Here is a 13,006-nt window from a genome sequence, read left to right as displayed (position 1 = left end):
CTTGTGCTGTTTCAGATTTCCACAGATTAAAGGTGCTGCTGGTTGATGGACCATGGTGGGCCAGATTCGTCAGTGACTTCCATGGTTTGGCAGTTTTTTATACTGTAGGCTTCATTTAGGGACCCCTGAGCAAAATCCATTGCAACTGGTGTCTGTGTTGGACCCATGACATTTGTTCAGCATGGGCACATTTTGAGCTTTATGATGGTCAAAGATAGGTTTAATACAAGTGAGCTCCATGAAGGACACAGTATCTCATCCAATTATGTCTAATGTAAATCACACGGTTTTTCCTTTACTGAACTGCTGGATCTGCTCATTGTCTGATCATTTATACTTGCGCCATTTAACTTATATGAGTTCATTGAGCAAAAGGTTTACAAGTCAGAGTCCAATCAACTGAGACCGCCAAAGCTGAGTCCTAGATCAAGCACAGAAGAGTGTGAATCATGACCAAGACCAGGTGTCAAATAACAATTCATTTTTAATCAACTAATCTGCTGATTAATTTCTCATTTCATCTTTTGGTCTATGAAATTAAAAACAAATAGTGAAAAATGCATATGACAATTTCCTAAATCTCAAAGTAATGGCATCAAAGTTTGTTTTTCCTAACCAGAAGTTTAAATTCTATGATATTCAACTTTTTAGCACATAAGCACAATTAAAGAACAGTAAATGTTCATATTTCAAACTGAAACTGGAACCAGAAACAATTAAATGATTATCAACTAATGTATTAATTAACTAATCATTTCAGCTCAAGCCAAAAGAAGGCTGCAACCAAAAACTCAAGTCCTCTCCCTAGACCAACCTTGAACAATGATTTTACCAGGATCCATTCAATACTGTTTAATTCTGTTAAGCAAATGTAACCTTTAAAGTGTAGTATGGCCCTATAGGACATTCTGAAGCAGTCAAGAGAAAGTAAATTAAAACTGGCCAATGTAGTTCATTCCATCCATCCATTAGCTATGCCACTTATCCCTCAGAGGGCTGGAGTCAATTACAGATTGGGCAAGAGAAGGGGTGTACCTTGGACAGGTCGCCAGTCTATTTTTTACACCATGGGAACTTGAGCTTCCCATACCCGTAATCTGGTGGACTGTAAAACTCTACTTTTCCACTGTATTTTTCCCCTTGTTGGTCTCTGTTCACACAAGGGCGGACCTGTGTAGGTCCTCTCTACACCCTACACAGCTGAGCAGAGCATTGAGTCAACAATTATAATGCTCCTTAATTATGGTGCAACAAAATCTGCCAGTAATGCAATGGCCACTGAGCTCCTGGAAGCTGAATCAGGAGAATTTAGCTCCAATAACTCATCTCCAAAGCAGGTGGTGGTCAGTGGCAATAAAAGCAGACAAGGGGTAAAAGTTCTGTTACAAGTTGGTAGGCTTCTACAGTAGAAAAGGCCTATATCACAGGACTGACACACAGTCTGACAACCATTCACACCTGTGAGAATGTACAGTCACCAATTAATCTAGTCTGCATGTTTTTGGACTATGGGAGGAAGCTGGAGTACTTGGAGCCCCCACCCCACACAGGCAAAGGGAGAACACTGCAAACGCCAAGCCCCAGTTGGCCAAACCCAGAACTTTCTCGCTGTAAGGGAGCAGTACTAAATACAGTACAACAACACCATACTGCCCGGTACTGTAGTTTCACTTGCAAACAACTTCCTCCAAATCCAAGTGAGCTTAAAGCACAGGCTGTATACACCAAGGAAAATTTATGGACATCAATGATTATCTCCACTTCCATGTCACCATGCTTTGGAATCCGATGGACTGCTAAAAAAAACCTTTGCTATTCAAATTATAGATAGGCCTGAGAGTAGATTAGATGCAAGGTTTGCCACAAGATTAATCTATTTTGTCATACTTTTCAGCAGTATTCACTCTATCATGCATTATGAGACTGGGTATGAGATTGTGTAAGACGGCAATACTGATTTAAACCAGGTGGAGTTTCACTTAGTTGGAACAGACCTGTCAAGCTCTAGCTTGCACCAAAGGTGCCAGAACAGCTACCAATTGCAGAACATTAGGATGTCAATCAAATCAGTGCCAACAACTGTAATGGCCTAATCAAACTAGTAACAAGGGCAGACAGCTTGGATCTGTTTCCTCTTGTGTTATTAACTCTCCATAGCTGAACAAGCACAGCAGTGAGTAATGGTGGGTGACTGATCGTGATCATCCACACTAAATTACACACAAATCCCATACCTCCATAATTGAATTGCCTCAAAAACACATAGTTTGAATGAGTGGGAAGACCTGTGTAAATGTTTAAAATCAAACAGTTATTTTACTGTGAAGTAGACTCATACTGTACACTTGTAAGCTGGATGAGTGGGTGAACCAAGTGAGGGTTGTGTGCATTTAAAATCACAGTTGGTACCAATTTCTGCAACATAAACACGCAAAAGATACGTTACAATAAAGCAGTCATTAAAGTGAGTGAGACAGAATGAGGGATGGCTGATGGAGGGAAATATGCAGTGAGCATAGGGAACTGGAGAACAGAAATGACTGAGGAAGGGGACCTGCAAGATAAATGATCATGAGAAAGGCAAGGAAAGGAAGAGTTTGTGAGGGCGTAATTAGGAATGGTTAACTGCATCCTTCATAGGCATCAAGCTTTATAAAAAAGGTTTAAGAGAAATACAAGGAAGAAGAGCAGAGAGGCAGGTAGGATGGCAGAGACCAACAACAAGAGCAATGTACTATAAAAGATAGAAATAGAGAAGCAAAATGAGTTGGGGTGAAGGAAATTGCATTAGTTACAGAGAATGATGGACAGCTAGAGCAAATGATAGAAAGGCAAAGTGGGCGGGTGGTGGTGGTGAAGCAAATGCTATAAATCATGAAAAAACTGAGAGCAAACAACATCACATTGTTTGTATAGCATTTGGTGCATTCACATGGGTTTAGAAAGAGTGATTATGGAGTGAGTACAATGTGCGGAGAGAATACGGCCATGAGTATGTCTGAGAAAAGAACAGGTGAATTGAGTGCTGCATGAGGGAATTGGAATGGGGGAATAATCAATATCAGAGATAAATACTGAATGACAGAGGGTGAAAAATGGAAAGACTGACAGGACTGAAGTGTCTGTGTATGTACTGTAAGTTATAGCTAATCATTGTTTCTGCTGTGCGTTGTGGGAGGATGGAGAACATGAAGTATCAGATTACAGCATATCTATTTTTAGGAGGCTCAGGAGATTGCATGCACTTTCTTTTGTTTGTTTGTATATATTTGGCAGACTCACTGAACTGGATAATAGGGAAATCTAAGTTCTAAGAGTGGGATGGCCAGGTAGTGCAGAGACCTCCTATTGAACAGATTGTTTTGTTCAATGCTATTGATTAGGAAGGCTAAGATACTGCTGCCCATTGGTGCACACACACATCACACCAGTCACGTCTGTATTGTTTGACAGTGAGAAAGCTTCCATATTTAGCTGCCCGGTTAAACTGTGACAAGCAGGATTTGATCCTCCATGATTTCAGTGACACTTTGACTGCCTTATTAATTTACAGCAGATGACAGATGCATAATTTAAAATGCAAAAAGTAGTTAACCAATTCTATCTGTATAATGAAATTAAAATAAATTCATGAAGTCAAGGCCAATTAATTTGTCCTAATGTATAACCTGTTTATCAGGAGCCAGGTTTAATTAGTGTAAGCTTCATCCAAATCGGGAATTTTGAGGCTCACCAACATTCTGATGATGCTAAAAAACCATTTGTTAACACCATGGTCACAGAGACTATATTGTCTTTCTGTCACGATGTCTGCAGAATGTGCTATGCAGCAGTTATTGACTGCATTGCAACTTGATGGACTATGAAATTTAATTAAAAGAGCAGGTGAAACAATGTCTGAGACTGAACTGAAACCTGTGATTACCTGTCTTTGCTCATTTATAAACTGAGTATATTTGGATTTTGGATTGTTGGTCCGAAAAAATGCAACAGTTGGACTGAGGGAAAACAGATTTTTTTTTTGACAAAACTAACCAATTAATTACTTGATTAGTAATCAATCAAATGATCTACATATGCATCAATAATGGAGGTAAACTTTAGTTGCAGCCGTAAAACAGAGCACACAATAAACATATTCCTAATCACACGAGTATGAACGTATTGTAACACAGTCAACACAAAAGTCCATGCTAGAAAGTGATCTTTTGCAGATTTTCTTGCACCACTGATTAAATTGTGTCTCAAAACAACAATAATGTTGCTACTGCCAAACCAGGAGAACAATAATCTACTTAAGCCTTAATAAGAAGGGATAAACATTCAGTTATTAACCAAATGTATACTGCTTATAATCAACAGATTGTTGTGGATTTATACATCATTTTACTGTCACTCTTATGACTAGTCATGATTATGTTCTACCTCAGAATGTCATGGCAAACACAAGCAAACCTATAGTGTAATTAAAAATGTAGCACCTCAGGTGCTACTTTTGACAGTCTTGTCAAATAAAGTAGGTGTTGTTGGAAACGGTTTACTGGGATCGTCCTGGGGGAGTTTAAATGGTGTGAACTGGAAAGAGCAGTTTTGTCTGACAGTTTTTGAAGGAACAGAGGCTGTCATGATGTCTAGAATAAATATACTAAAAACTAATCTAGAATACTGAGACATAAAAGAAATACAGCTAGATGTGGATAAGAGAACAGGCGTACAGTATGTATGCTTAGAATATGCTCTATAACAACAGAGTGTTGTTGAAGATTATTTAAAGAAACTACAGTGAATCTGACATGAGTGCATCACTTTGACTGGAGACTGCAGATAGAACACAAACCTTCAGTTTTGGCATTAAGTCCCAATTCAGCCAACAAGCCTAAATGATACAAGAATGATACAGTTATTAACCTTTATTCTGCCTCACTGGTATTATTACCATAATCAAAGTAAAAATACAATGTGCTGTTCCTAAACAGTGGATGTTGTAGCGATAATGCAACCTTGAAACCAAAACTACAATTTACCACTGGATAAACTCCACTTTGATATTCTTTCTGAAACATCAAACAGTTACTGGTGGGGAAAAAAACAAAAATCCCTGGTGCGCCTCCGGAAAATGTCAGCTCACCATGTACCCACATGATGATAGGGCCCATTATGAGCTCACAGCATTGTGCAATTTTGTTCAGCTTCTGAGCAGAGTCATGATCTACCTCTCCCTTTCCTCTCTGTAGCCTGGCTGTATTGTAAAGTTTTAAAGTTGTTTTTTAAGTGAGAATTGTGCTCAGTAGCAGTTTGGCTATAGAATTACTCTGCAATTCAACTGTGTAAGCTGTAATCACAGAGTTATACAGTATATACCTACAAAAATATTCTGCTAGTTCTATCAGTCTATTTTGTTTTTTGTCTACATAAGGCAGCACAGGCAACACAACTAATAAACCTCTCTCTCATGTCATTTTTGTGTACTGATGCAAGTGGGCTAACGCTGTTTTGTAATGAAAAACCCAAGCATTTTATATGGATGCCAAAGGCACCCTTGAGCATCAATGTGAGACACACAAGGTACTTGACAAGACGTCAGAATTTGACGCCATGGGAATGAGAACATGTTGGAGATTCACTCTGGTTTACCACTACCGGATCAGTTGCCTTTTTTTTTATTTTTTTTTTTTTTATGATCTTTGTATCCAGTTTCATTAACTGCTCACTTATTTTTGTCTTCCAGCTGCCCTGTTCCCAGTGGAGGATAATGGAACGGCTGTGGATCTCTTTGCTGGTGCTGGCAGTAGCATGCAGGGGGCAGCCATGTCCGAAACGCTGTATGTGCCAGAGCCTTTCTCCATCGCTCGCTATCCTCTGCTCTAAGACAGGACTGCTGTTCGTTCCTGCTGCCATTGACCGACGCACTGTGGAGCTACGGCTTCAAGAGAACTTCATTACAGGTAACGTACTATATCTGCCAGTGTGTCCTTTATTCTATTCAATGAAGTATACCACTGAAATTCAAATGGTGCACGTAGTATGTTAGTCACAACATACTATCACGAATTGCTCCATTTACAGTGTTTACTATTATACTCACAAGCCACTTTATTAGGTACACTTGTACAGTTGTACTGTATGTGAATCAATGCAAAACTTCCACCTTAAAATCTGTGTTTATGAAGCTCAAAATGTTTCAGTTTTTGGTGAAATTGTCATGAATGTATAAATTAAACTATTCGTTTATCATTGAGGTCATAGTTAAAGGTGGTGTTGTACTAGATTACATTATATTCAGAGGTGTTCTTAATATTCTGACCCTCTCATGAACAGGTATGTAGCTGGGGAAGCCAAAAATACAGAGACACCTCTGAACACCACCTTTAACTATGACCCTAATGATAAACATACATTTGAATTTATACATTTATGACAATTTCACCATTTTGAGCTTCATAAACACAGATACTAAAGCGGAAATGTTGCACTGAAGTGTATACAGTTGTACCTAATAAAGTGGCCAGTGAATGTATCTCACTGCTTGATATGCTTGGATTGGTTGTTTAAATGGAAACAAATGCTGTAGCTGGTTGATAATTGGCAGCATATGTACTTTATTTTGGAACAATTCTGTCTGCGGATTTCTTTTTAACTTTCATCCTTTTTTGTTTGTTTGGTAGGTCAATCTCATAAATCTCATTCATGATTAACTTCCTCCTTATATCACAGAGTTTTCTATTATACTTTGAAATGTACTTATTTTTAAGAACTGAAGTGTTTCTTTATCTTTTTACTTTAATCTGGGTCCCCATTAGGTCTCGCCAAGGCCACCTAATCTTCCCAGGCTTGACTAAAAAGAAACTGTTCCATAGCTGACGAAAACAAAAGACACACAAGCTATAAAGAGACTACTTTCACAGGGTCCAGAAAGATAATTTGATGTGCCATTACAAATATCACACAGCTATATTTATTTAAGTTACATTGTTCACATCCAAATCAAGTTTAGTCTATCACTACACAAAACTAATATTCTGTATCTCATTTTGAGCAAAGCCAGATTATGTGTGGGTCCTTGCGTCTGAATGCAGGAAGCTAATTAGGCATGGATTTGTCAATCTAAATATGAATATGAATATTTTTCAGAAACAAGTAAAGGCAGACTTCATTTCCTCCCAGAAAAAAGATTTTATAAAAAGCTACGGCACCTCACAAATCCAAGTCCTCCACTTAAATGAAAGCATTTCTTTCTGGGGCCAGGCAATCATTTGTGCACATTCTGACTTCTCTTTCTTTATCTAATACTGTGCATATATAATATATCTAGTTACTTAGAACTTTAGGTTGATGGGGTCTTTTTGTGGTTATTCCTCTTACTCCCAGCTGTCCGAAGAAAGGATTTTGCCAATATGACCGCCCTGCTACATCTGACCCTGTCTAGAAACACCATCAGTCAGATCCTCCCTTCAGCTTTCAGTGACCTGCGGCGATTGAGAGCACTCCATCTGGATTCTAATAGATTAACTGTGATCAAGGTAAGCTTGATGGGTGGATGACTGTATTGATGGTGAATGGAAGGGTCATCAGATGGATCACTGGACTAATAAACAGACTTAAAAGCCTTAGAGTCTAAAACTGTATGCGTGGTTATTGGATACACACTACTGAAAGATAGAGCAACTACTGAAAGATATATTCTCTCTATACTATATATAACAATACAGTAGATAGACCCATTATCTGTATAATGACATTACTCTGTTTCTCACAGCATTTTCACTTTTTCGCCAACTAGGATGATCATTTCAAAGGCCTGACCAACCTTCGCCACCTGATCCTGGCCAACAACCAGCTCCACTCCATATCTCCCCATGCCTTTGACGACTTCCTGTCCACACTGGAGGATCTAGACCTCAGTTACAATAACCTTGCAGAGGTGCCCTGGGACACAATCGGGTTCTTGACCAACGTCAATACCCTAAATATGGATCATAACGTCATAGAAAATGTTCCCCAAGGGGTATTCACCAACCTACACAAACTGGCCAGGTAAATGTGTAGATAGCCTGAGGTATGGACACATGGGTGGATTATGTGTGTAGAGATAGATAATGCACAGTGATCTTAATAATTAAATACAATATATTCAACAAGAAATTTAAAATATCCTTAATATTCAAAATAACATGCTCTCCTGTACGTGAAGCACTGGCTGGTTTACTGATCAACCAAATGAATTATTATAGAGCTAATAATAATACCCCCCTTTCACCTGTCCTTCCTACACCCTATCCTTTAACAGGCTAGACATGACATCCAACAAGCTGAAAAAAATTCCTCCAGACCCATTGTTCCTGAGAATCCCAGTTTATGCCAAGTCCAAAGGCTCCCCCCTCTCCTCCCTGGTGTTGAGTTTTGGTGGTAATCCCCTTCACTGTAACTGTGAGCTTCTGTGGTTGAGGAGACTAACCAGAGAGGATGACCTCGAGACGTGTGCTTCTCCACCTGACCTCAGTGCCAAATACTTCTGGACAATACCTGAAGAGGTGATGTTTTTCATGTGTGTTACGCAGGAAACTAATAAAGAAAGTGACTTTGAATCTGGGACAAACTTTTAATAATGAAACTAATATACCAGTAAAAATATTACATTTGTAAGTCTGACCTTATCTGTTTTACCCTTTTAGGAGTTTATTTGTGACCCACCAGTTCTGACCCGTAAGTCACCTCATACTGTGGCTATGGAAGGCCAGCCTGCCAGCCTAAAGTGCAAAGCAAACGGTGACCCAGAGCCTGAAGTCCACTGGATTAGCCCTGAAGGACGACTTATATCCAATGGCTCCAGGTATTAACATTTTCCTATAGCCTAGTGTGAAATACAGAACACTACTTTTCTCCCTACCCCAATAGAGCATACAGTCTTTCAAAATAAAAGCCAAGGTGTTGACGTGCCAACTGAATGCACCCTTCCATACTCAAAGGCGTCAGCAATCTGGCAAACCTGTTGGCACATTCAAGAGAGGGGTTGTTTAAATACTACTTCCTGTATGGCTCCAGCTCAAGCCCAAGTCAAAAAGGTAGTGTGTCTGACATAATTTATGTTTTGGCTGTAGTAGTAGGCTGTAGCTACATGACGCATGTAGGCCTGGAACAGGATTAGAAGGTAGCTGCTGAGGTCGGAATCTGAATCTGAAACCTAGTTGGCACATACAATATGTCTACAATAGTTGTTTCAAATACAACATTAGTTATAAAATCAATACTTTTTTTTTTTAAAGAAAAGGTCATAACTCTTAAATTCCTTGCTTAGGTGCTCTTTGATTCAGTATTTGTGTTTGCATCTTTATATATTTTGATCAGGAAAGGTTTGTTTATCGATGTAGAGCATCGTTTTAACACTTCAACAAGGTAGTCACGGTGTAGTCTGGATGGATGCTCGTGGTGGAAACTGGCATCAGTATCAGGTGCTGGGGGCAACAAAGTGCAGGTCAGAGTAAATGGGTTGATAAGAAGAACACTGATTACCAATTGGCTCCCATGAAGGTAACAAAGAAGGAGGGTTTAATGAGTTACCTCTTAAATTTAAACTGACAGATCAATTGTGGATCATTTTGCAACTGCTGGCTACTGAATGTGTCCTGCTCCTTTATTCAATAAAATAATGGGGGTGCAATTTTTTGTCAAATGGCACCATATTCGTGGAATGGTATGGCCTGGCCCAGTTTAATATGATTCTGCCAACTCAAGTTGCAGAAAATTACTATTGGAAATCTGAATGGCTCGGAGCCAGTTTATTTGGCTTGAAGTCGAGAAAATGGGAAAAAAATCGTCACTGTTTGAACTATTGTAAAGCTCCCTATATGTTTTTATTTTGTTGTAATATACATGCAACATAAATGTCAGTTAATATATCAATTAATTTGTGGAATTAATAACATTATGGCATATCTCAATGTCACTTTGTTTCAGAACCTTAGTTCTGCCCAATGGAAGCCTGGAGATCAATGTAACATCCCTGAAGGATTCGGGTAACTTCACTTGCATTGCCTCTAATGCAGCAGGTGAATCCACGGGAAGGGTGGAGCTTGTTGTCACGGCAATACCCCATCTGGCAAACAGCACAAGCCGCAGTCGAGACCAGTCCTCTGAACCTGCCCCTTCTGACATTCTAACCTCCTCTAAGGTTGCGCTGCCAAACAACGAGACAAGGGGGGTAGACCGGAGGGTGTCATTGGTAGAACTGAAAGGAAACTCTGCCCTCATCAGATGGAGCAGTCAGACTCCTACATCTGGAGTCAGGATGTTCCAGATCCAGTACAACAGCTCTGGGGATGATGCACTGGTTTACAGGTCAGTCTATCTATATTTCCAGTTTATAATCTGTGAGTCTGTGTTCTAGCTTTCTCTGTAGAACAATGTCTGTGGTGACTTCTGCAAACCTTTTAAGGCATAGTAGTAAAATTCCTTCATGTACCTGTATGTGTTTGTAAGTGTGTGTGTGTGTGTGTGTGTGTGTGTGTGTGTGTGTGTATGTCCAGTTGTGTGCAAGTTATTCAGCAGATATGAGCCACTGCTGTGAGAATGAGGACACATGACGGATGATACCAATGGAGATTAGCCAGTTATCCAGGCATAAAGGTCTAATCAACTGAAATGATATAGACATCTGTAGTAGAACAGGACGATTGCCAGGAAAGCCTGGGCCAAGTGTAAGGAATCTAGCTGGTTAACAAATTTTGATGCTTGTCTGTCAGCTTGCTTCAATGTTGCATCACTTGGCTGAAGTTTTTCCTGTGCAGTTTCACTTCTGGAATTTACATTACAGCTTTATAACAAGTTGCATTTCTATGTTTTGTGGGGCCTCACTTGACACTGTCATTATCTTTTAAGATTTCACTCAGACTGATACTCTTTTGATTCAGGTGACTGTCAAACTACTACAACCTTTATTGGTTAAAGTTCTCAAAGTTCTCATTTAGAAAGAGGGAAGGCATCTGCAGTAGGTAAGACTGTGTGTACAACAATCATCCCCCCCCCGGAATAAGCAGTATAGATAATGATAGATAATGGATGGATGGATAAATGTATATTCGATTTTTATTTTATTTTAATCTATTTTATTTTATTTCCTTTGACTTAAAGAGAAACTATAGCCTCAAATTCTACCAGTCCCCACAACAGAGGAGAGCAACAATTGTATGTGGCAATATAGTGTGTGATACTGAGGGTCAGGGAACACGGGGAGACTGACCACTGCACAAGAGAGTGAGAGCTAACCAGCCATGAGAAGCTACTGCCATACTAATCTTTTCTCTGATGGAAATGCAAGGATTCTGGTGGAACACTGACACTCACTAGTAGACCAGCATGTTTCTGTCCTTCTGACACAGTCACCTGGATACCTGTGTTGTAAGAAGCCCTGCTCCGAAAAGCTCTCTGATGTGTTTGTCTATCAGGGAATATCAGTACTTAGCAGTAAAACCCTTCTGTTTACCATAGCTAACATTAATGTTTGTCAGCCCTTAAGATACGGTTGAGCTCTGAATACAGAATTATCAGCATGCCTGTGCTGTGTTTACTGCCACTGCGTAAGAACAGATCTTGTACATATTTTTTCAACTCTTATGTAAGTTGCAAATGTTAATATCATCAGCAGGCAAGCTGAGGCTGCAGAAAAACAGTGTTCTTCTAGCCATACCTGGTGTAGCAGCTCCTGTCAGAGGGGTCACCAGTTGAAAGAGACCAGTCTTGCCTGTTTCATCGCAGTTAGGGAGGGGCTGGGGATTCAGCCGAACCAAGCTTGCAAAATCAAGCAGATAATAACTAGCTAAGCTTAACCAGAAAAAAGTCATCACCATAGACAATATGAATTTTGAATCACCTATATTTACATCGTATACCAACAACTCCCTATGTGATTAAGATTATCGCCCCCCCACCCAAAAGAAAAAAACAAATAAAAACTACTACTGCTAATATCAGTAATAATGATAATTTGGATATAGTTAGTCTTAAAACAGAAACAGAACATGCACTCTATTTGGGTTACAGCATGCTGCATCTTTCACACACTGACAGTGGTGGAAAGTAACTAAGTACATTTACTCAAGTACTGTACTGTACAATTTTGAGGTATCTGTACTTAACTTGAGTATTTTACTTTTATGCTAGTTCATATTTCAACTTCACTACATTTCAGAGGCAAATATACTTTTAACTCCACTAAAACTATTTTACAATTTCAGTTCCAGGTTGCTTTTCAGAACCAGAGACAACAATTACAGTGGGTACGAAAAGCATTCAGACTCCCTTAAATTTTTCACTCTTTGTTATATTGCAGCCATATGCTAAAATCATTTAAGTTCATTTTTTTCCTCATTAATGTACACACAGCACCCCATATTGACAGAAAAACACAGAATGTTTGACATTATTGCAGATTTATTAAAAAAGAAAAACTGAAATATCACATGGTCATAAGTATTCAGACCCTTTGCTGTGACACTCATATATTTAACTTAGGTGCTGTCCATTTCTTCTGATCATCCCTGAGATGGTTCTACACCTTCATTTGAGTCCAGCTGTGTTTGATTATACTGATTGGACATGATTAGGAAAGCCACACACCTGTCTAAGACCCTACAGCTCACAGTGCATGTCAAAGCAAATGAGAATCATGAGGTCAAAGGAACTGCCTGAAGAGCTCACAGACAGAATTGTGGCAAGGCACAGATCTGGCCAAGGTTACAAAAAAAAATTTCTGCTGCACTTAAGGTTCCTAAGAGCACAGTGGCCTCCATAATCCTTAAATGGAAGACGTTTGGGACGACCAGAACCCTTCCTAGAGCTGGCCGTCCGGCCAAACTGAGCTATCGGGGGAGAAGAGCCTTGGTGAGAGAGGTACAGAAGAACCCAAAGATGACTGTGGCTGAGCTCCAGAGATGCAGTCGGGAGATGGGAGAAAGTTGTAGAAAGTCAACCATCACTGCAGCCCCCCACCAGTCGGGGCTTTATGGCAGAG

The 13,006-nt window shown here is 39.6% G+C and overlaps 1 protein-coding gene across 1 annotated transcript in view; it reads left to right on the top strand.

The window, feature by feature from the left end:
- The window catches only part of LOC109960222 (leucine-rich repeat and fibronectin type III domain-containing protein 1-like protein), a 183,754-nt gene that overhangs the window by 102,902 nt on the left and 67,846 nt on the right, over positions 1-13,006 (top strand). Inside the window, exons 3-8 of the mRNA XM_020600160.1 lie at positions 5,729-5,945; positions 7,369-7,520; positions 7,781-8,034; positions 8,288-8,531; positions 8,673-8,830; positions 9,955-10,335. Coding sequence (XP_020455816.1) covers positions 5,753-5,945; positions 7,369-7,520; positions 7,781-8,034; positions 8,288-8,531; positions 8,673-8,830; positions 9,955-10,335 — 1,382 coding nt within the window. The 5' untranslated portion in view covers positions 5,729-5,752. The remainder of the gene's footprint in view (positions 1-5,728; positions 5,946-7,368; positions 7,521-7,780; positions 8,035-8,287; positions 8,532-8,672; positions 8,831-9,954; positions 10,336-13,006) is intronic.

The sequence above is a fragment of the Monopterus albus genome, unplaced genomic scaffold, assembly GCF_001952655.1.
Source record: "Monopterus albus unplaced genomic scaffold, M_albus_1.0 scaffold45.1, whole genome shotgun sequence".
Lineage (NCBI taxonomy): Eukaryota > Metazoa > Chordata > Actinopteri > Synbranchiformes > Synbranchidae > Monopterus > Monopterus albus.
This window is presented reverse-complemented; position numbering and strand designations above follow the sequence as displayed.